Consider the following 25,809-nt stretch of genomic DNA (forward strand, 5'->3'; position numbering starts at 1 on the left):
CAATTCTGCGCTATGTGTCATCTGTACCATGCCCACGTGCATAAAAAACAATGTAAACAAAGCAGCAAAGTAAATCCAAAGTCAGGTGCAAAAGCCTCAGAAGAAGTAAGTTTTCCTTTACATTTAGACAAAAAAAAATTGGGGAGAGTGTAACTTCAAATTTGTATTGGTTTCTTCTCATATTTGACACCACTTGCATTGTGAACCTATAGTTAACATGGCCCTGTGTACAGTATGTACCTCTCTGGTGGCCTGTTACACCTTCAATTAACATGGTCCTGTGTACAGTATGTACCTCTCTGGGTGCTCTGTTACACCTTCAGATAACATGGTCCTGTGTACAGTATGTACCTCTCTGGGTGCTCTGTTACACCTTCAGATAACATGGTCCTGTGTACAGTATGTACCTCTCTGGGTGCCTTGTTACACCTTCAGATGACATGGTCCTGTGTACAGTATGTACCTCTCTGGTGGCCTGTTACACCTTCAATTAACATGTTCCTGTGTACAGTATGTACCTCTGGGTGCTCTGTTACACCTTCAGATAACATGGTCCTGTGTACAGTATGTACCTCTCTGGGTGCTCTGTTACACCTTCAGATAACATGGTCCTGTGTACAGTATGTACCTCTCTGGGTGCCTTGTTGCACCTTCAGATAACATGGTCCTGTGTAGAGTATGTACCTCTCTGGGTGCTCTGTTACACCTTCAATTAACATGTTCCTGTGTACAGTATGTACCTCTGGGTGCTCTGTTACACCTTCAGATAACATGGTCCTGTGTACAGTATGTACCTCTCCGGCTGCTCTGTTGCACCTTCACATAACATGGTCCTGTGTACAGTATGTACCTATCTGGGTGCCTTGTTACACCTTCAGATAACATGGTCCTATGTACAGTATGTACCTCTCTGGGTGCTCTGTTACACCTTCAGATAACATGGTCCTGTGTACAGTATGTACCTCTCTGGGTGCCTTGTTGCACCTTCAGATAACATGGTCCTGTGTAGAGTATGTACCTCTCTGGGTGCTCTGTTACACCTTCAATTAACATGTTCCTGTGTACAGTATGTACCTCTGGGTGCTCTGTTACACCTTCAGATAACATGGTCCTGTGTACAGTATGTACCTCTCCGGCTGCTCTGTTGCACCTTCACATAACATGGTCCTGTGTACAGTATGTACCTATCTGGGTGCCTTGTTACACCTTCAGATAACATGGTCCTATGTACAGTATGTACCTCTCTGGGTGCCTTGTTGCACCTTCAGATAACATGGTCCTGTGTACAGTATGTACCTCTCCGGCTGCTCTGTTGCACCTTCAGATAACATGGTCCTGTGTACAGTATGTACCTCTCTGGGTGCCATGTTACACCTTCAGATAACATGGTCCTGTGTACAGTATGTACCTCTCTGGGTGCTCTGTTGCACCTTCAGATAACATGGTCCTGTGTACAGTATGTACCTCTGTGGATGCCTTGTTACACCTTCAGATAACATGGTCCTGTGTACAGTATGTACCTCTCCGGCTGCTCTGTTACACCTTCAGATAACATGGTCCTGTGTAGAGTACGTACCTCTGTGGGTGCCTTGTTACACCTTCAGATAACATGGTCCTGTGTACAGTATGCACCTATCTGGGTGCCTTGTTACACCTTCAGATAACATGGTCCTGTGTACAGTATGTACCTCTCTGGGTGCTCTGTTACACCTTCAGATAACATGGTCCTGTGTACAGTATGTACCTCTCTGGGTGCTCTGTTACACCTTCAGATAACATGGTCCTGTGTACAGTATGTACCTCTCTGGGTGCCTTGTTACACTTTTAGTTAATATGGTCATGTGTACAGTACGATGTCCTGAAGATACACTCTTATAAGAAAAAAAATCTTAATAGCTGCATTCAGACTATGCATTAATAAAAGTTGTCATGGGTCGATGCCCCCATGATTTGTATTGTGTGGAGGGCAGAGTATAATGGGTAGGCAATTACTCAATCCTATGGGGCTTTCTTTTAGCACCACCAGATTGAAGCACCATATGAGGCTATGGGTTAGATGCGTAGAGGGTTGGTCATAGGAATACCACTGTTCTGATCAGAACACATTTTTTGAGTTTTACCGCAGAATATGCCTTTAAAGCTTAAAGTATTTCCATTGCTGTTTTCTTAGGTGGCCTTTCATCCAGAGTATTTGGTGTTTTCCAGTTCATTTCTTGTGTTTGATTGAGTCTTATTGACTAGCCGACCTTTAAACATTTTTTTTCCTTTTTCATTTCAGTCTTTCTTTCATACTGTTTTGGAGAACAGCCCTTATTGTGACACCATGGTTGATAATAATTTGCGAATCACTAACTGGAATAGAAAACTAGGCTGCAAATGTCAATATAAACACATTGTTGACTGGTGTGGCTGCTCTCCAAATGACTTCAAGCCCTCTGACTTTCACCGCTTTCAGGTATGTCTCTTTTTTATAATATCTGTTACATTTGTATTTCCCTGTTGTTTCAGGTTTGGATATATGTATGTATGTACATTGTATGTAAAAATGTTTATTCTTAATTCATTGTCGGTCTTAAAGGGGACCTGTCATATGGAAAATGCAGTACAATCCGCAGGCAGCATGTTATAGAGCAGGAGGAGCTGAGCAGATTGATATATCATTTGTGGAAAAAGATTCAGTATAACCTGTCATTTATCCATTGAAATCTCCTATTTTTTATAGTAAGAAATCAAGGAGGCGGAGCTATCAGTGATTGACAGCTATCTAATTCTGCAGTTATAGGGGGAGGTTATCAGTCACTTATAGGACCGCCTCCTTATGTAGAAAAACAGAGTTAGAGGTTTGACTTACCAACCCCATAGCGCTGCATACCTGGAAGAAGGAGACCTTGATGTCCCATGCCATGGTCTTCTGGGTAAGCATGTTTTATGGTTGTGAAGCTGGAGATGGGCTAGACAGAGTCTAGTCTAGTATGAATGTGTCGTTCACGGCTTCATATATACCTGGATTATAAATCCTCTGTATGTGCATTGTTAAGGCTTTGATTCACTTTACAAAAATTATTGTCAAAGACTTTCATGGCAATGACTTGCCGAGCTTCCTCTAAAAATCCTTGTCTGTTTGTTAGAGGTGCCCAGCATGCTGCAAGAGCATTAAATGTATGCAAATAAACATCATTTACATTCAGCAAGCTTTGTATGGGAATGAATTTATGTTCGCACTTAATGGATGTTTTGACAACTAAAGGCAAGAGTTGGACAGGTCTAGTCTACAGCATTTATCTTTCAGCTGAGATATATCAATGTAGAATCAGCTCATCCACGACCTTGATTTGTTCTGCATCCACTTGCGAAGGTCGTGAAGAAGCAGCAACAGCTTAGCTCCTGTAGCAGACAGGATTTTCATGGACATCAGCCAGACTGTTGCTAACATGAACTGACCAATAAAAGATATCTCGCTGAAGACGCCAAACAAGCTATTTTATTATTGCTCTTTTATTAGCGAAATGTCCTGAGTAATCAGAGTATTTAGTTACCATTTCACTGGAATTGGGTACGCTTTGTCTGTAAGCTGTATTCCTTTACTGATCTTCTCACATGGGAAAAGAGGCCGGTTTTGGCCGACATGTAATTGCTGCAAACAATATCCACTTCTCTGAAAAGCCAATAGTCCTAGTAGAAATCAATGCCTTCTTCTGTGATGTATTTGGCATTGTCTAGACATAATTAAAAGCTATAGGTCGTACAGAACATTTTACACTTAGGTCCTAATGTACGATATGTATACTGAACGCTGCACATTCTGCACAGGAACATATTCTCCTGATTCACCATATTTAAAGGGAGCCTATCATCAGAGCACAGGATATCAGCCCAATCCCACATCTAGGTTGCAGTCAACTGCCCTTGTCAATCTGTACCTCCATTGGCAAGATATCTCTGTGTTTGTAAATATGCAAATCAGCTCTTTGCAGCAAGGATATTACCCTGGATGCACCAAAGAGCTCATTTGCATATTGTCAAAAACAGTGATCTCTCAGCAAAGAAGCTACCAGTTCACAGGGGTAAAACACCATTTGATTCAGGTGACCCTAACCTATCTATCTGAGGGGCTTTGGTGATTTGCTGAATTCTGGTGACAGACTCCCTTTAAAGTCCATGTTAATAATCTAAATATGACTCCTGACGACCACTCAGTTATAACTGTGACTCACAAGGTACATGAGGTCAGGGACCTCCTCTTTAGGGAGTGGGTCATAACATTAACCGGTGTATGAAGTTGTTGATGACTAGGTGGCAGACCTTGGATACTCCTTTACATCTGGCAGACTTCATGTTTTGCCTTAACTTGTTCTTTCCATATGTAATATTCTTAGTTATTTAGAGATATTTCTTGGATAGGAAAATGGCGCCTTCAGATAAGATGTTGACCAAAGGTCAGAAGAAGGCCAGTTTTGATTTTCACTTCAAGCCGTGGGATGATCTTCTGCTGCTGTCTAGACTTATTGCCGCTCCAAGATCAATGTTGTCATATAGTATTGAGTTATATTCTCTACATCAGATATTCTGTAAAATATTCAAGAAATGCTGGTGACTGAATGTAATAATACCAAGCCCCTGTGGTTGGGGCTAAATCCACCTTTACATAGTGAGATTTTAATAATAAAAGAGCATCATGTTTGTAGGAAAGTGAATACATATTTTCCATGGTGTTTTGGATGTACAAGTATAACAAGGATGTTAGTATAGCAGTAGGAATAACAAAATTAGAGGATGGAAAGAGAGCAATTCAGCGGCCATTTTTTTAGGAACGTTGCGACAGCCCTTAGCAGGCCCATGTGTCTCCATGGTTACTGATTAAAAACCCCGAATAGTCTGAAATTGTAGTCATCAGTTTGTGGCCAATAGACGAAGGGGGCAGAGGGAGTAGAGTAAGGCTACATTCAGATGACCAAGGTACAAAAAGATGGGCAATCTTGTACCCAAGGGGTGGCCATTTTCTCAGATCCCTCCATAAACTGTAACCTATGGAAGGATTTGTAAAAACACACAAAAAGAGGACAACCTATATTTTTACAGTCTGTTACAACGAATGTCACACGGCCATTATTCACTGTCATGTGAAGTTAGTGCAAGGCTGAAGTCCCACGTTGAAGACAAGCTGCTTTCTTGTTGTAGATATTGCTGTGTGTTTTTGAGACAAAACTAACTTCAAAAGGAATGAGAGATATAGAGGAAACACTTATACTTTTCCCTTCTTCTAAATCCACTCCCGGCTTTGGTATAAAAAATGGCCCAAAATGTGAAACAAACAACACAGCTTTTCCACAATCTATGGCCTCAGCTTTACACTGGGTTGGAATTATTAGACGATTTGCCAACATCTTCATTCCTCCAATGGATGCCACTGTATAGACAGATTATAGGCTCCCAACCACTTGGTTTGTGTTTCTTACTGGATTCCTTTGTGTGGCATAGCATCGGAGCGATGTATTCCATATTGTAGAAAGAAGAGTGTAGATAGATATATTATCCAGACAGAGGCCTAGAGGACATATCTGCATGTCAAGACCGGGGGCCTGTGGACTATCTAACCCATGGCTGCATGTTCAGACTTCACTCGTTTTGTTTGTAGTCAGTATTCCTGGAGATATGTAGATTGGTATAGATAATGTGGACAGAAATAATAGGAAAATTACTTAGCAAAGCTATTATGAAAGGGGATTTTCATATATTTTAGATGTGGTGGTGGATAAAATAGTCGCCTTAGTGTACATACCTTTTCAGTAAAACCTTTTTAATATGCATACTGATTTTTGCACAGAGTCAGTACAAATGAAAGATAGTAGTTCAATATCATTAAGAAGACCGTGATTGAGTGATACATTTAGTGTCTGGTTTATTGTGCCCCATAGAGTCATTTGGATGGGAAATGTGATTTTAGTGTTAAAAAGAACATGCTGCGTCCAGTAAAATGTAACACAATACCGTATGGAAAAAACATTATATTTAATATCCATTGGAGTAAAAGCCATCTTTCCAGCTGCAATTTGCATTACTAATGTGAAGAAGAGCACCTGTGGCCACAAGCCATACAGCAGCCATTAGGTTTATATTACTGCTCAGGTGCTGTGGAAGGAAGGGGAAGGACATTCAGGTTTTGTCGATACAGTTATTGAATGTTGAGAACAAACCATGTAAAGGTTTAGACAGGACTTCTCTTTTTTCAGTTCCTGGTATTGGTTTCAACAACATATCAACAAAACCTTAAAGTGTGTCGCGAGTGTCAGTCACTTGGTTGCCATTAATAACCTACACAAAGCCCCAATAGAGGGAATTCATTGCCTGTTATATGCCAGCTTTTTACATATAAAAGTTGCAAATATTGGCGCACATCATGTTTGAGCTAAACACTTGTGACTTTTCTCTTCTCCTGCCAAGAAAAGTGAGTGAGATTAGGCTGGAGCCATAGATTTGTTATAACTGCCCAAAAAATGGGTTCTAATGCTATAGTTATGAAACCCCCTTCTTAGGTTCCATGAACATGAACGTGTGCTTTGTCATGCCTCATTCATAGATCCAAACCAAGACTCAGTGCAGTGCAGCATCTGTGTGACACCCATTTTTTCATGGACCCATTTACTTCAATGGGTGCATTGGGTTTATGAAAGTGGTCCCAAGAGTGGGAGCCATGAAAATGTGGAACATGTTCTGTTTATTCAGGTATCTCGGGTGCCATTCGGCCAACATACTCGATTGTATGAATAGACACAGACCCATTTGTATCATGGATGTACCCTAGAGGAAAACTCAGAACAGATCCAATACCGTGCTTACTGAAATAAGTGAATGGGGCTATAGAGGCACAGTTGGCATACAGATCATCCATGTGCTGTCTGTGCCGTTTTACCCGGACCCAGCACATGCATACATCCATGCGTATGATTATAATCCATATGTGAAGACAGATTACTCTAAATTCTTTTAAGTTTGAGGTTATAGTCAAAAAATGTCCCAAATGTGATACCGTATTTATTTGTTTGATATTTCACGTTTTAGTGATGATGTGCATTCAGTGCACGTCCAATAAACCGTCTTTTGAAAGGGTCATTCTGAAAATCACTCATATGTAGTACACTTGTAAGAGACCCAATAAAGAACAGACATGGCTAATTTAATGACGGGTTTGACATAGGGCCAGAGCTCCGCGTTTTACCCCTTTGCCCGCAACTTGCTATGGTAATTTTACTTTACTGTCCAATTAAGAAATAAAATAGATAATTGTAGTACTGTGGTTCTTACACTTAGGGCAAGGTATAATGGGCATGACTGTGTTTTCCTAGTTATTGGAAAAGTAACATTTTTAATTAGTTTCTTACCATTTTTGTATAATTCTATGCTCGTACTTCATAGGATAAGGTTATACTGTAGAGCGCACTTTCAGACAACCGGACCGAATGCTAGTGGTTCATTGGAAGTCTTTGAAATAGATGTCAGGAAGGCGTCTATGTGGTTTTAAAACATACATATAATATTGTCTTTTTTGCCCATAAATGGTCTATGCGTTGAATTTTTATCTGTAATCATTAGTAAACAATGGCGTCTTGTGTGTCTGTTTATGACTGGTGTCTATTATGGCAATTTTCAGAAAATCCAGTCAGCCAGGAAACATTAGTTCCAAGTAATATAATCAATGCGTGTTTGGGAAGAAAAACCATCTTACGTTGTAGCAACATATTCTTGGAAATGTGGTAAATGAGTTGGATATTACTGTTTGTAATTATGTTAAGTAAGTACACAGAGACTTGTTTCTTTGACTCTACGTACTCGGGGGAAGGAAGTCGATTAAATGTCACACTGTGTGCATATGTATACTGTATATTTGTCAATGTAGATGGTCATTTTTGGACACAAAAATGTACTGAGTAAGGAACAATACATCCAAAACGTTGCTTTGTGGGTGATACTTTTGCAATTTTTAAGACAGATTGGAAACCTTTTGGAATATTTTAGTAATAGCAGAGTATTATTATTATTATTGTTTATTTATATAGTACCATTAATTCCATGGTGCTTTACATTTGGGGGTTACATACGGTACACAGAATATACAGGTAGATATAATGCTAGCAATGACCAACTGGCACAGTGGGGTAGAGGGCCCTGCCCGCGAGGGCTTACAATCTATGAGGGAAGGGGGATAGAGACAGAAGGAGAGGGGGGAGACAGTACAGATGGCAGTGCGGTGATAGTGTTATTGAAGGTTGTAGGCCTTCCTGAATAGGTGAGTCTTCAGGGCCTTCTTGAAGCCTGTGATTGTGGGGATCAGTCTTATGTGTCTTGGTAGGGAGTTCCAGAGTATGGAGGATGCACGAGAGAAATCTTGGAGACGGTTGTGTGAGGAGCGGATGAGAGCAGAGCTGAGTAGGAGGTCATTGGAGGATCTGAGGTTACGTATGGGCAGGTAGCGGGGGATTAGGTCAGAGATATATGGAGGGGACAGGTTGTGGATGGCTTTGTATGTTAGCGTTAGTAGCTTGAATTCAATTCGCTGGACTATGGATAGCCAATGGAGGGACTGGCAGAGGGGAGCAGCCAATGAAGATCGGGGGAAGAGGTGAATTAAACGGACAGCACAGTTTAAGGTGGACTGGAGGGGGGCGAGGGTGTTAGCTGGGAGTCCATGGAGAAGGGTGTTGCAGTAGTCTAAGCGGGAGATTATGAGGTCCTGGACGAGCATCTTAGTGGTTTCAGGGGTGAGGAAGGAAAGGATTCGGTAGATGTTTTTGAGTTGGAGGCAGCAAGAAGTGGATAGGTGGATTTTATTTCTTCAAAGCAATAAAATAGGGGAATTAAAGGTCACACTTTGGACAAACCTTTAGAACTTTTTGCATGTACATTTCTTTTACCTCCTTACAATGTATATCCAGGTCAGCAGGCTCTAGATTTAATGGATGTGATCATCACCTATGCCACAGTACATTTTGGAAGGCATCAGATAAATACAGTACATATACTCTGTTTTGTTTTATTACAGCAAACTGCAAGACCAACTTTTTTTGCTCGGAAATTTGAAGCTGCAGTCAACCAAGAAATAATCGGGCAGCTAGACTACTATCTGTATGGCAACTACCCATCGGGTACACCGGGACTTAGATCATACTGGGAGAACTTGTATGATGAACCAGACGGCATCCACAGTATTAATGACGTTATGTTGACCATGTTCCATTCATTCTCCCGCATGGGCCTCAAAAGAGCTGAGGGATCTCTTCACACTGATGGAGAAAACACTTGCCGGTATGTTCATGTTTTGTCTTTTTTTGCAAATATTCTTACCATATAGATAAAAAAAAGAAACTACTACAAGAAGCTAAAGCTTTTCCAGCCAAACCTTATGATTTTCTGTCAAGTTCAAAAGCATTCTGTTCGGATATTTTTTTAATATTTTTACATCCGTGTCAGGTAATAGTGGGTAAAGCCTGATACAGCTCATGAATTGGTTGTCACCTAGCCTTTACGGACTCTTGAATTTAATAAAAACTGCCTATTATACTGTGATATTGATGGATATGTTTGTTTTTGCAACATATCACAGCTTTAACCTGACAAAAAAAGGCAAACTCAAGGGCATATATTCTTTTTTTTTTTAAGTCTATATTTTTTAGAGATTTTTTTGCATGGTAAGCACTGTTGTTCATACTATCTTACTGGTTTTTTGACATATAGGACACGAGAGGTCAGGAAAATGGATTTGTTTGCATTTGGTTCCCCAAAAAGAAAATTTTCCTTTTTTTTTTTTTTTTTTTTTTTTTTTTTTTTTAAGCACTGCAGGGGTCATCTCACAAAGACATTATGTCTGTTTCAGAGGTCAGAGGTTGAGTTAAAAAAGGCACCGAATACATGCCTATGGGAATTAGGAACTGAATGGGCGCTTTTTTATGAGAGATGTTCTGGACTCCAGGGCATCAACTGTGACACCAGACTGGGCAAAAACATTGTGAATGCAATTTTTTTAAGTGACTATGGAAACTGGATTGGTGCTCAAAGTATAAAAACATCTTATCAATTATGTCCATCCACAGGTTTAATAAATTCCCATATAGTACTGATATATCTAAATCCAGCCTTGAAGTGTTGATAGGTTTTTGTGGGCCACTTACCAATTTTTTGAAATAATGCCATTCTGCAGTGAAGGGATTCTCCGGAATTTGCTTATTAAGCTGGTGGGAAGTTCTGTACCATGGTAAGAAGAGCTTATAATTAGTTTTCTGAATTAGGCAGGAGATAGACAACTTATGTGGACCTACCGCTCTCCTGGATGGAGAAACAGTGACCCAGCTCATTCTCCCAAACTCTGTAAAAGAGGACCACATTGAATAGAGATTAAAGAGCAGACTAGAGATGAGCCAAGTATGACAACTAGAGCTACCAGTTACCACGAAATGCTCGGGGCATATAACACAAGAGGGTGCATGTCGTATTTGAAGGTGTTGAGCCTCTAGTATATCCTAAAAATAGGAGTTTTTAGTTTAAATCCTGGACAACCCCTTTAACTGATCAGTAAATGGTTAAAGAGGACCTTTCACCGATTTGGGCACAGGCAGTTCTATATACTGCTAGAAAGTTGACAGTGCACTGAATTCATCGGCTTCATCGGCTTTCCCGATCTGTGCCCCGGATAAAGCGCTTTCGGTCCCGGTACCGTAGCGCTTTACAGTCAGAAGGGCGTTTCTGACAGTTAGCCAGGGACGTCCATCTCCACAGCAGCGCCTATCGCGCTGTACAGTGTGAGTGGGGAGGAACGTCTCCTCCCCTCCTGATAATACTGGTCTATGGACGAGCACTGTGAGCAGAGGGAGGGGGCGTTCCTCCCCGCTCACACTGTACAGCGCGATAGGCGCTGCTGTGAAGAAGGGCGTCCCTGGCTAAGTGTCAGAAACGCCCTTCTGACTGTAAAGCGCTACGGTACTGGGACCGATAGCGCTTTACACCGGGCACAGATCGGGAAAGCCAACAGTGTGCTGAATTCAGCACACTGTCGCCTTTCCAGCAGTATATAGAACTGCCTGTGCCTAATCTGATGAAAGGTCCTCTTTAAGTGAAGTCACTCTCATTCTTAATTTTGCAACTTACAAATCTTGTCAACGCTTTTCAGACAGACTTCACCCAGACTCATATAACTAACTCTGAAACCCCTTGTTCAGCAGAATCTTTAATTGAAATTAGTGTATGATGGTTCAGAAACCTAGTGCCTGCGTATATCAATATTGGTGCTACAGAATCATTTCCGTAGCTGATGTCATTGGTGAAGAATGCCCGTAGAGCGATAATCTTCAGCTTGAATAAACAAGGCAGATATCCATTAGTATATTACTGGAATAACACAATCTATAAACAGAACAGTTATTGTTTTTGTTGGATGCTAAAAGGAACGCTCTAACAGATTACACGCATAGTCACCAAGGTCAGCTCAATAATATAAACAATTCTGCCGAGATATAGCCACTTTAACACTATTGTCCATAGTAGCAATTACGAGCCTCTCTAAGACCCTTCAATTGCACATCAACAACTTTGTTGTCTGGCGGCATATCTAAAGAGAGGGGAACCGGGCGTCAATACCACATCCTTGTCCTGAACAAATTCCTATTCACGCTGGAGTCAAACACCCCATTGATCCCTGCGTCACTTTACTGGCATGAATTCTTATGCGTGGCAGGAGGCAGACTGGGAATAAAAATCTGTCCTGAAACGGTTGGGATTTTCCCGTAATTTATTTTACTGGCGGAAATTTGCTTCAATATTCCAAGAGTAAATGTTTACCGCACACATGCTAATAAAAAACAAGGCGCGTTAGTATTCTGTGTGGTAGGTGGGATCCTGCTTATATTGGCTGCGGTGATTTGTTTGTAGCGTCTTTGCGGAGTCCATCAGTGTCAGTCTTGTTTTTATTCTGACTGCTCTGCATTGTTCAGACATGGCAGACATAAAAAAATCTGTCCAGATGTTCCGTATCTTTGCAGCATTATTTTATGAACTAATGAAAGATATTTACGGGGGCTTGTTAGGCTGGAAGTGTACAATATCTGCAGATTTTTAGTTTCTTCTCATTATTTTGAGTTACTCTGTTAGTATACGACACATCTGTTCAGAATCTGCTTCACAAATCACCTTATGAAGCAGATGGAAGGCAGAAATTTAATGGGCAGAAATATATCACTAGAAAATGCGAAGGTAAAAAATGAACGTACTAATACATCCTAACAAATGACTTAGGAGCACTGATGGATTCGAGACCAGTCACATCAACCAATCACCTAGGACACAAGGGTCACCAAACTAACTAGGCCATGCTGTGTCATAACCAACCCCATGGCTTGTTGCACAAATTGTATATTGGTACCCACACCAGTTGGTACAAAATCTAGCCTTTGCCCAATCTGGGATGTACACAAGGCCTTGTCAATTGTAATTTGAGGGACTATTGTATTAGTCAGTAGTTAGTCAAACCCATGATCACTGTTGGATTACAAGGTAAAACAGTAATGCTTTTTTGCATTCAAGACGGTCTAATTTTCTTAAAATATTGTAAAATGCTGTAAATAAGGCTTAAACTGAAATATTACATTATTTTGGCCATATGGCTACACATTCTGTAACACTACAGTTCAATCTTAAGGAAGATTAATGTCTGCTACTAGCAGATACTGAACCTTCTTTTCTTTTTCTCATTCTGTTTTTCCTCTTTTTAGGTACTATCCCATGGGCCATCCAGTGTCAGTCCATCTTTATTTTCTCGCTGACCGCTTCCAGGGTTTCCTTATTAAACATCATGCCACTAATCTCGCAGTCAGTAAACTTGAGACTTTGGAGACCTGGGTAATGCCAAAGAAAGTTTTTAAGATTGCCAATCCTACTAGTGATTTCGGAAGGCTGCAGTTTTCTGAGGTGAGTTAACAGCAAAGATAAACAGAAGAAATATATTTTACTGTGAGATCTCAGACTTCAGCGTGACACTGTCATATAGCCAAGACATATAAAAAAAAAAACACATAGAAACACAGTATCTACCAGTCTGCGAGTCTGTCTTCAAGGTTGTAAGATGCATTATGACCTGTGGAAGTGCCAGTAGGTTCAGAGCAGGGCGGGGGAGTCAGGAGGCCAAAGCACCGACTCTTCTTTTTTTTTTTCCCAGTATGACTCTGATTTCTGCTTCGACTCCTTCCTAAATGGTCAGACAGGAACAGTAAGGCTCCTCTAATGGATGGAAAGAGCCAGTGATGACATTACTATGGAATTTTAATATATAGCAAACTATGTATCGAATTCATTACACAATATCCATAATTGAATAATATAATTTAAAATAATTTACAATATTATTGGAGTCGGTAACTTTTTTTCAAAACTATCCCTAACTCCAACTCTAATTTAGACTCCACAGTCCTGGTTCAGAGGGCTTGGACAAACAGAGGTCACAAAGCAACCCAGATGGCAGAACTTTTCTGCTGTGGTTGCCATCTTAATATGTCATGCAGTAATGGATGGCCGCACCCCAACCCACTCCAATTGTCTATCATACATTACATTGTGGCATGGGAATTCCAACATAGTAAAGATCCCAAGCTAAGTAAAGGGCTGCTTTCTCTGTTCTTGTTACATTATCCTTCTAACCAGTTTGCAGATAAACTTTTAACATTTACCTACAAATAATGATGGCTACAATATAGTGGTCCATCTCCTCCTTAGGCCTGGTTCACATCTGCGTTCGGTATTCTGTTCCGGGAGTCCGCTTGGGGACCCCTGAACAGAATACCGAACAAATTAAAAAGTGGTTAGCAAAGAAACACACAGACCCCATAGAAGGTAATGGGGTCCGTGTGTTTTCTGTGCGGGGTCCACACGAATCCTGCAGAGAGAAAAGTGCTGCTTGAAGGAATAGCAAACGCAGATGTGAACCAGGCCTTATTCTTTTCATGTTTGGTTGGGTCTTGGGAAGTTGTGAGCGTTAGCTAAAAAGGATGGTTAGCGTTGCTTGGTCTCCAGTGATAGAGTCATTCTGGGTTTCCATTTAATGGAAAAGCTGGCCTTTTCTCAAACCTATATTCTGTAACGCTGGAAGAAGAATAAGCTATAGAAAAATCGATAAAACATATATATATATATATTTGTAAGTATATAGTTTTCTATGACATGCATTCCTCAGATCAGGTCACATGAGGGACTGTGTTGAAAAGATAGACAGTAAAAAGTGGACATGGCACTAGTTTAACCCAAACAATGGACGTCTCCTGCATGGTATCAGGTGGGTGTTCTAAAAGTATTAACTTGAGGATGAATATTTTAGTTAAACCTTATTTCCCTGCACTAAGCCAACAAATGGCGGATGATGTACAGTGCTATGATATACGTATTTAGTATTCTGTACCAACCGGAAATTAATTGGGCACATTCTTTTTCTATCAATGTGGCCAACATAACAAATGGCGATCGTGATTGAGCAATTAAGAAAGACCAATGTAGAACTCAGACTTTTGGTGTGTGTGGCAAATCCCAGACATTAATGTTCCATTAAGGAGATGAATGCTTTGTTAGTGCTGTTTATCAAAGTGTCTGCTAGTTGACTTTTTAATTCCCTGAAGTGATAAGTTATCACCGCAGTAATTTTTCCCACTTTTTACATTCATTTCTTTCTTACTGTTGAGGATACTTTACCTTTTTACAAAGCGTCTCTCTGCTGGGGAGTTAGAAACAGTTTGACTTTTTTTAAAAAAAGTTTCTTGAATTGTCCATTATCAAAGAATTAAAGTATGGTGTGTGCACAGAGTCCTATGGGTGTGTTTTACTGATCTGCAGACGTTTCACGTAAAGCTGTATAGTGCCTCTCATCCTCCCATAGAATGACTGTAGTATCTATTGTATGCAACTATAGGATTCTGTTGAAGCACTATAGGATCTATATGTTCTTGTCCATGGGCCCTAATTATATTAAAGAAAGAGATCTCTATGACTTTAATGCATGTGATCGCAGTTGTACAATATTGATGGCCTATCCTTAATTATATGGATATCACTGATATCAGATATCAGCCTCCTGAGGAAGCCGTCTGGCGAAACGCGTTGAGGCGACCCTCCGGGTACCCGCATTTGTGGTGCATCTCTTTCAGGGCAGGTGTGGCAGTGTTGCAGATATGGCTACAGGTACTTAACCCTTTAATGTTTGGGGATATATGGCTCTTACACTGGCTCTTTATTTGACTTAGGCATATACACTTTAATTTGGCTTATGGGCATGTTATTCAAACAGATATAGTGGGTATATGTATTTACTCCGTGTTATTTGGCCTAGATACCATTTGGTATCATTTAGTCTTTGCTACTTGTTGTGGTGATATTATTGAAGGAGCCAGTTATATGTCCAGGTGGTTGTTTTTGGAATTAGTTATATATCGATTTACTATTTTTCTAATCTACATCCATTTGTCCAGTGTTTTACTGGTTGATTTCATAAGTGCATAAGATTTGAATGTGTGTACCTGTTTTGCCTATTGTGTCTGCAATTATACATTCTATGACATATTATGTATGATATTTATCTATACTCTCACCTGCCTTGTATATTTCTCTAGTGTTGTGTTGTCCGGTTCATGTTCTTTACCATCTGCTGTCATTTTATGATATATGACTAAATAAATATTTTGTATTTTACCTATCATTGTTCAATTATTCATGGCCACATATCTTTGGTTGTTGTGGTATCACTGATATCAGACCCTGGTGGTTGGACTCCCTGCTCCCCCCTACCCCCCGATCCATTGCTTGAAGGGGCCAGGATGTTTGAGCAAGTGCTACCAGGCAGCATGGTGGCTCAGTGGTTAGCACTGTAGCCTTGCAGCGCTGGAGTCCTGGGATCAAATTGTGCCAAGGGCAACATCCGCAGGGAGTTTGTGTCTTCTCCCCGTGTTTGCATGGGTTTCCTTCAGACGCCAAAGACATACTGATAAAGAAGAAAAAAAGAGAACTGCAACCTCTTCCTTTCTTACATTGGTCCATGTACTTGCTTGCCATCTACTTAGTTGCAGCAGTGTATGGTCCACATCGCTTAGAAAGGCCAAAGCTATAATACCCTGCGCTACATCTACTAAGTAGATGAAGGCCTTGTAGACAATGAAGAGGCCATAGTGCCTAGCTAAGTGCTGATCAATGAAAGTCTGACCCTAACTGATTGCATACTGATGGCCTTAACCTGAGCACAGACCATGAATACTGTCAAAATGGTAGCGCTCTTTAAGCTTGTTAGTTTATATTTCTATACTGACCAAGGCAAGACAATGATTGAACTACTTACATATCTTAATGGAGGTCTTAAAGCTGGAGCCACCGGTCTCAGTAATCCTCAGGTCTTGGAGGAGTGGTTGTGTAGTGGGCACTACAGTATTCTTTCATCAGCTTTGTACATTTCTATACCACAAAGTGGTTGTCTGAGGATTAGTAGTGGAAGATCGTGTGAACATACTCATAGTCATCTGCTGGTTCTGGCTCAGGGAAATTGACATCATCTTGATCAGCTGGAGGTGCAGGTCATTTTCTCCATAGGTTTTAATCCATGTCAACTTTAGTACCTATGAACTGTTCTTAGTCAGTTTGACCAATGTTCAGACAGTACAAATTCCCATATATTCCAGCATTTTGTGGTACATTTTTAGTGCAGACTTGGCTTTTCCCAGCAATAATAGTTGGATGCTACAAGTTAGGGAAGCAAAACCAAATCACAATTGCATTTTAATGTATTAGTAGTACATGAGTTATTCGATGAGCTTCTTACACAGCTATATATATACAGCAGTCTCTTGTCTTGGAGAGACATATATCTCTATCGATCAAAGCTGATTCATCAGTATAAAGCTACACAAGCAGAGCAATAAGAGAGGGGACACTTAACACTGTAGAATCAGAGGCCAGGATAACATGTAGTAACATCTGGATAGAGTGATAGACTACACACAAGAGAACAATTCTGAGAATGATATTTCAGTGTATTGTCCGTGATGTTAGGGTTGTTGCTGTGAAATGTAATGTTAGTGTTTTTCTAAGCTTTCTCTTTTATTTCTATCATTTAACAATAGCATCAATGGCTTGTTGTCAAATATAAAATGGTTCAAGAAAGGTTAAAGCAGAACTCTTACTGGTCATACAGATGGCTGATGGTCATGTAATGTAAGATGGCTTCATGGAGCTACAGTTTAAAGTCGTCATTTGGGGTGTAAGCTTGTTGTTATTCTAGCCTGAAGGAATCCAGATCAGTATTGACTTTTATATTGACCATTGATAGTCAACATACAGCAGTTCTACAGGGTTTTCCGACCTGCTGTAAACATGTTTTACTTTGGGTTGTAACACTTTCAGGAAGGGCGGTGTAGTCAGTTGGCCAGACCATCAAGTCTCTAGTTTTCCACAGCCTGACTCTTTCATAAATTTCTGACGGCTATGGTGAGGTAAATGCAGTAAAATTCCTCTAAATTACCAAAAAAGCTATTGATGGAATTCCAATGAAAGAAGCTATGCATCTAATTCATTATACAGCATGAATAATCTGGAGTTGGAAAATTTTTCTGACTTCAACTCTACATTAAAAATGGTCTGATTCTTACTACATTACTACGACTCCAACTCCACAGCCCTCCTTTCAGAAACCCCCTGAAAGTTCGGATGTTCTCTTCTGATTTTCCTGAACAAAAACAATTGTTAAATAGTTTGTCCATTTTATAAAACCATTCTTTTATGTACCCTATTAGGAAATTTGGACTTAGCACAATGGAGTCCTTTGTTGAACAGAGTTGAGTGTCTCTTGTTTTGGAGGATTGGTACTGCATTACACATAGACAGTGCTACAGTAAAAATGCCAGGGATTGCAGGGGACACTTTGTACTCTGCCTATTATCAAAGGACCTTTTTAAGAAGTAGGAATTGTCCAAAGCAGAGAATACTATTATTGTGTGCACTACAATGGACTATGACGGCTCTTGTTCATTCCTGAGCCTCAGCTGTATGCACTTCACATCCACCTTTATGTCCTCTACTTCCTCAATACATGGGAGACTAAGGATCTTCTCAATGAATCTGATTTTTGTCTGTCTCACCTGTGGGTTCAGATGTGAGCAAGGAATTTCCATTGTTAGGGTACATTCACACAGCAGCTTTTGGAGATGATTTTGAGGTTTTCTAATGGATAACTTAGGAGTATTTGTGGAGCAGATTTTTGAGGAAGAAGGTCATGTGTACAAATTCCTATAGTCATTTGGTAATTCTTACTTAAGGAATTTGATGCCATCTTGCCTTGGTCAGTTGGAAGCACAGATAAGGGCTCGTTCACATCTGCGCCTGGTCTCCGTTCTGCAGGTTTCCGTTTCCTGCACAAAACAGAGGCAGGAGACGGAAACCTGCAGTACTCTTTCTCACCCATTCATTTGAATGGGTTTGAAAGCTGTCCGGTCGCAGTACATGCAGTACTCTGTGTCCGGTTTTAAAAAAAAATGGTTTTGCGGCGGAGAGCATAAAACCTCACCGCCGCTCATGGCCGGACCCGGTCTATGGTTTCCGTCTTCTGGCATGCAGAAGATGGAAACCACAGAACGGAGACCTGAACGCAGGTGTGAACCTAGCGTAATTTCTTCTTGAGGAATTATAGCGGTTTTTCCATCCCCCTCTCTCAGCAGTTAGCTTGCTGTTCTGTATCCTTCCACAGGGCTTTGACTGTTTGATAAACAGGACACTATGAAAGACCTCATTAGATATAGACATTGCCTTTACCATGAGAAATGATTTATTATGATGTGTAATATGAATGCAGAACAAACAATATACACAGTAAGCTTGGGTTCACACTAGCACTTGATATACATTTGGGGTTTCCATTCCCAACCCGTCTTTAAAAATGTGGAGAGAAAAGTCCTGCAATCAGGAACTTTTTCTCTGCATGCTCCGCATTTTTCAGGCGATAACTGAGCAGAAACCTAATGAACCCCATTATAATCTATGGGGTCTGCGGGTTTAACTGCTTTCTAAGCGGGTTAGCTTTCCATTTTTCATAAAGTCAAATGCTTGTGTGAACCTAGTATAAGTCGATATTACATTTCACAGGCTTGGAGAGAAAAGCAAACATACATTCTGCAGAAGAGAAAATGGTCTTGCAGTAAACTCAAGGTTATCTTTGTGTTGACATAGAGAGATCATGGACACTGTCTGAGCCTCTTTCAGCAAACTGCTATTAGCTGAACTGATTGTAGGAGGAATACTCTAATATAACAGGCAAACAAAGCAGCATTGCTAAAGCAATGTGTTTAGGAAAACTCCAATTTACATAAGCAGTAGCAGTATAGATAGAATTCCTGAGAACGGGAAACCTCCTTTAATACACATCAACTTGAGTACACATGAATCTGGTCTTAGATTGCCCAATTTTCAGAAACTAGTGATGCGTAAAGTCATAGTAGCATAGCAAGCCCCTCTCCACTTTTTATTGTATTTATCTTCCTTTCTTAAGCTCAGCACATCACTACTACTATGTTGAAATTATTGTATACAGCCAACTTTTAGGCAATTTAGTCTCTTCAAGCTTAGCTCAGGAATCTGTTTTATCAAGTGCAATGTACTCAATGTCATCACATCTATCATGGGGCTAAATTAATTTATGCATTATGCACTATTTGATATATCACACTTTACACACTGACCTGTATTGACTATACTTAGGAGGTCACTGTTTAATCAATGCTAGTCAAGGTTAAATCTCATCACACTATTCCATCTAATGACATGTTACAGCTTACAATATACACTCCGCTCACAACACTATTCCATAGGGACCACAACTGTTTTCTAAAATCTCTCCATCCATTCTCATGTTTTCAGCCCTGCAGTATCAAATTAGCTGCCAGTCTTTGTAATAAAATTATTTATCTGTGGTTATTTCCTTAGGGAATTCCATAGACAATGATCAATAAGGACAAACAAGTAAAGATATTTTTTGTCCCTTGCTTTTGTCAATTATTTTCACATCAACTGGAATCCTCATAGAAAAATATTATAAAACAGTGAGGGTCAGGAAGCGGCGTTAGGATACTTTTTATTTTTTGAACATTTTTTGCCTAATCTTTGGCTGTGGTGTTGTTACCAGTTGATGCCGTGGCCAGAGAGTAGTTGTGGGGTCATGTGATAAAGAGAACAGGTATCATTGAGCTATAAAGTAAGCCAAAGTTAATTCTAAAATAAGAATAAGTGCCACAGAAATAGTTGACATTTTAATTTTTTAAACATTCCCCTAAGGCTGCCATTTTGGAGACACACCCTTCCTCTTTAATACCTCTACTAATAATCATATGTATGTAATTCATCAAATGAATCAATTTAATTGACCAAAACTGGTATTAAAAATGACCAAAAAAAAATCATCAAGTAAAAACATGAAAAATAAAAATACAAATGTGGGAAAGGAGGTGATGGCTGAATATTCCTCGTTTGTCTGTATAGGCAGTACAGTAGAACATGAATACTTTATGCCTTGTGAGGAAGGTAGCTCGGTAGAAAAAAGTGGTGCGGACCCAACCAGTCATAGACAGGGACACAAATCTTACAGCAAAACTGGTGTATTTAAGAAAAACAGCAAAATAAATAAACCTTTACATCAGGCACAAAAAATGAGAAAAATAAAATACTACCTTAACTTCTGGCAAAATAACATCAAACAAAATCCTGCTCATCTGAGCGCCACTAAACAGAAAATACTAAGGGTTAGTTCACACGCAAATCTGCCTGTGCATATTCCGTCGCAGCAGCCGCTGCAGTGCACAGCATCCCGTCGCGGTTAGGCCGAAATGAATGGGCCTAATACGGAGGCTGCTGCCGCGAGTTGGACGCTGCGGCTGTTTCAGCCGTGGAATCCACTTGAAGAAAGAGCAACTGACTTCTTTTTTCCACTAGCGGCAACATGCCGCTATAGGAAAAAAGAACGCTAATGGTCTCCATAGACCACCATTGTGAGGGGTCGGATTATGACGTGGATTTAGCGCCATAATCCGTGCCCATGTGAAATAGCCCTACCTGTGTGTGTGGCTTGCTGCCAGCCACACAAATCAACCAAAACAACATTGTGCTGTATCACAATGTTCTCAGTGTCAGGACAGACCCAGCACTTCCTCTCCTCCCAGGATCTGCCCTGCAGTGCAGGCTCTGCAGCCTTTTATGGGCCAGTAAGAAGCCTATGACCCACACTTAGGGCTGAAACCTATTCCAGACCTGCCCTGGACCACACATAAATCAGGAATCTGGGGCTGATATAGCGGGAACCAGCACTTTGCCTGTCACCTTCTCACAGTATGATGAAATGAATGCGAGAGAAATGAAGTTGAGAGATAAATATCATAGATTATTACAGTCATTCTCCTCCAGAAATCAGTTACTGACAGGATAGACATACAGAGTCTTATCTTTGTCTATCTAGGCCTCCGAAACTATGATAGAACTTTATGTAAAACTACTGTTCTCTGCTGACCCTATCCCCGGCTGCACAGCAAAGCAAAGAACAGGAAAGGATCTTTAAATGGTTTTGTATCACATAGGTGTGGATAGGTTCCCTTTAAAGAGTTTATGTAGAGAATAATATAAATATAACGCCATATAAGTGACACTTGTAAAGGATTGGTTGTGCAGGGGCGGTATACACTCACCGGCCACTTTATTAGGTACACCTGTCCAACTGCTCGTTAACACTTAATTTGTAATCAGCCAATCACATGGCGGCAACTCAGTGCATTTAGGCATGTAGACATGGTCAAGACAATCTCCTGCAGTTCAAACCGAGCATCAGTATGGGGAAGAAAGGTGATTTGAGTGCCTTTGAACGTGGCATGGTTGTTGGTGCCAGAAGGGCTGGTCTGAGTATTTCAGAAACTGCTGATCTACTGGGATTTTCACGCACAACCATCTCTAGGGTTTACAGAGAATGGTCCGAAAAAGAAAAAACATCCAGTGAGCGGCAGTTCTGTGGGCGGAAATGCGTTGTTGATGCCAGAGGTCAGAGGAGAATGGCCAGACTGGTTCGAGCTGATAGAAAGGCAACAGTGACTCAAATAGCCACCCGTTACAACCAAGGTAGCCAGAAGAGCATCTCTGAACGCACAGTACGTCGAACTTTGAGGCAGATGGGCTACAGCAGCAGAAGACCACACCGGGTGCCACTCCTTTCAGCTAAGAACAGGAAACTGAGGCTACAATTTGCACAAGCTCATCGAAATTGGACAATTGAAGATTGGAAAAACGTTGCCTGGTCTGATGAGTCTCGATTTCTGCTGCGACATTCGGATGGTAGGGTCAGAATTTGGCGTCAACAACATGAAAGCATGGATCCATCCTGCCTTGTATCAACGGTTCAGGCTGGTGGTGGTGGTGTCATGGTGTGGGGAATATTTTCTTGGCACTCTTTGGGCCCCTTGATACCAATTGAGCATCGTTGCAACGCCAAAGCCTACCTGAGTATTGTTGCTGACCATGTCCATCCCTTTATGACCACAATGTGCCCAACATCTGATGGCTACTTTCAGCAGGATAATGCGCCGTGTCATAAAGCTGGAATCATCTCAGACTGGTTTCTTGAACATGACAATCAGTTCACTGTACTCCAATGGCCTCCACAGTCACCAGATCTCAATCCAATAGAGCATCTTTGGGATGTGGTGGAACGGGAGATTCGCATCATGGATGTGCAGCCGACAAATCTGCGGCAACTGTGTGATGCCATCATGTCAATATGGACCAAAATCTCTGAGGAATGCTTCCAGCACCTTGTTGAATCTATGCCACAAAGAATTGAGGCAGTTCTGAAGGCAAAAGGGGGTCCAACCCGTTACTAGCATGGTGTACCTAATAAAGTGGCCGGTGAGTGTATTTCTCCTATGTGAAGTAGACACAGGGCCTCGGGTGCTAATTAATTAATTAGATAATTCAGAGAGGGCGGGTATTTAAGAGAAGCTAAGAGAAGACATTCTCTCTCTGAAAGACTGTGCGAGAGACATGTATGAGCAGAGGGTTGCTGGACGTTGTTTGCCTTGTTTAATGTTTAGTAAGTGCCAGACAGGCCAGGATTTTCTTTTGCTGCTGTTTTGTAATTTCCGTATATTTGCAACCCTATCAATAAATCCTAACCCACTGTCAGCTTCCCCATATCTTCCGCAGTTTGGTCTGATTTTGACGAAAAAGACACAGCAACGGCCACCCGAGTATAATCTAGCTATATATCATTTTTATGAGAATATGTTTAGTATCATAACATTTTCTTTGAAATTCAAGTATCCATTTTATATGAAAAATTCCTAGATTCTAAATCCTGTGTATATAACTTAATAGTAACCAGCAGCCAGGTCACATTTCTCGCCATCCACCCTAATGCGACCTAACACAATAAACCTCTGATTTCTACTGCGCTGATTTATTCTGCGAAATCCACAAGAAAATATAAAACAATGTTCTGGTATAAATAATGTTTATCAATAACAAACAGATGGAAGAAATTTCTTATCTCATGTATAGGGCACTGTACAGACTTAACGTGAGCCTTATTTGAATTTGTATAGATGGTGAATCATTTCTATATTTTTATAATAACTTTTATTTCACTGTATTACTTGTCTTTTGTATATAAAACTAATTACGTGTTTCAAATTTTCTTAGGCGGGAACCGAATGGGATGCAAAAGAAAGAATATTCCGGAATTTTGGTGGCATTATGGGGCCTATGGATGAGCCAATTGCAATGCAGAAATGGGGAAAAGGGCCCAATATAACGGTTACTGTTGTGTGGATCGACCCCGTAAATGTCATCGCTGCGACATACGATATTCTTATTGAATCCACTGCAGAATTTACTCATTACAAGCCTCCTCTGAACCTGCCGCTCAGACCTGGCATTTGGACCATTCGAGTTCTTCATCACTGGGTTCCTGTTGCCGAAACTAGATTTCTGATAAGTCCACTTACTTTTTCCAATCGGCAGCCCATTAAAAGTGGTAAGTGTAAGAATCGTTGAATGTGGCATGGATTTAGACTACAGCTGAACTGTTATAGGGTGGTAGTTTCTAATCTATGGCACTTTAGTTATAGTGAAACTACAACTCCCATCATGCACCTGGAGTTCCACATATTAATGGCCAGTCTATATCAACACAAATTGTTCTGTTTTTATAGGAATTTCTGGAGTTTTTATGCAGGTGTCCTATTACCTCTGCTTGGCGCTTTCCTTATTTTATGTTTCGGGGAGCCCTTTTATGTTCCATCAGACTTGTTTGTGTACTGTGAGCATATTTGGGCGACTGCTGTGAGCTAATGCAATACTAATCCTCCTTAGCAGGAGAACCAGCTGGCAAATATCTTATAATAACAATAGATTTAAAGGCTTTTTCCTCTAATTCTTACCATTTCTTATTTTAACACAAACTCTATATGTGTTTTTTTTTTCTTACCCCACAATGCTTTGTAAAAATATTTTTCACAGCAAATGTTTTTGCATGTATTTCGTTATGTTTGCCAGATAATATTTTTAGAGCAGATTATTGACAATTTCCTAATATGTTGCTTTTGCAGTTGATCCCTTTATAAATGGAAACAAATTGCTAATATTCCCATCTTCCCCATGCGTGCACTACAGACATTTTTTATATTCTCCTCTAATATAGATCAGAGGTGCACAATCTGTGACGTGGGAGACGCATGTATCTTTCATAGCTGTTATATGTGCTGGCCCGCCATCCTTGAGCAACCCATACATGAGGTCTTTTCACTGTTCACCTCAGCATAGAGGTCACAATTGGTGTACACACAGTTGTATTGCACCATCAAAGTGATAACCCGAAACTGAGCTGTGCAATGGGTTTTCAAGGTCAATTTATTCCCATTTTGGTGGGGGTGGCATTCATAGGAAAAGATAGTGCTGAATTTACACGTTATAAATACATCAGCGTGTTTGCCTTATGTGACCCCATAATAAAACTTGGAAACAAATAGCGTAGCACATTCACGTTTTCATCTATGTAGTTCTGAGCAGGGGTATAATCAGGTAATGGCTATTACTTGTAACAATATGGCTGCTCCGCTACTGCGCTCCTCTGTGGCCAATGCTCCCAGACTAAGGAAAGGGCCCTTAAATAGGGAGTCATTCCCACCCCGGGTGAGCTGGCCAACGCCTGACCTCAGTGAGATGCCCCACAGAAGTAAAGTATAACAGGAACACGGTAAACTTCTTTGTGTCAGCCATAAGTTTTAATTAAATAAAATTTTTCTTCCGGAGGCAAAAAAAAAAAGAGACCAAATTTGGTTTTGTTCCAAGGGAAACGTTTCCTTATGTTATTCATTTCCACAACTATTTTAAGTGGTTACAGTAGTTAACAATTCTTGGCAGTGTGTACTGATCTATAGCAACGAGACTGAAATAGCATGTACCATATGTAAGACACATATGTTATCATATAGAAATGGTAAACTGTCATTGATAGCACTCACACATACAGTATACATTGTATTTCTAGACAGGAAGTGAAGAAAATATTTACAAGCCAAATGTTAGCTGTTAAAAGATGGAAAATGCCATCCGGCAAACTAAAAGAAATAATAAAACCGCCTAACGTAAAAATAACAAAGTGGCCAATATACTTAAAGGGCAAGTGTCAGAAAATACCTTAGTTTTTCTGTTTAATATTAGAGTATTCTTTGAGCAATCTTAGGGTGCATTCACACTACATATACTGAAGCTTATTCTGAA

At 40.5% G+C, this 25,809-nt stretch overlaps 1 protein-coding gene across 1 annotated transcript in view; it reads left to right on the forward strand.

Annotated features, from left to right (window-relative positions):
• Nucleotides 1-25,809, forward strand: part of XYLT1 (xylosyltransferase 1) — a 221,702-nt gene that overhangs the window by 190,442 nt on the left and 5,451 nt on the right. Inside the window, exons 7-10 of the mRNA XM_075285507.1 lie at nucleotides 2,279-2,455; nucleotides 9,038-9,300; nucleotides 12,756-12,951; nucleotides 23,728-24,061. Of these exons, the coding sequence (XP_075141608.1) occupies nucleotides 2,279-2,455; nucleotides 9,038-9,300; nucleotides 12,756-12,951; nucleotides 23,728-24,061 (970 nt within the window). The remainder of the gene's footprint in view (nucleotides 1-2,278; nucleotides 2,456-9,037; nucleotides 9,301-12,755; nucleotides 12,952-23,727; nucleotides 24,062-25,809) is intronic.

Source organism: Leptodactylus fuscus, chromosome 8 (assembly GCF_031893055.1).
Source record: "Leptodactylus fuscus isolate aLepFus1 chromosome 8, aLepFus1.hap2, whole genome shotgun sequence".
NCBI lineage: Eukaryota > Metazoa > Chordata > Amphibia > Anura > Leptodactylidae > Leptodactylus > Leptodactylus fuscus.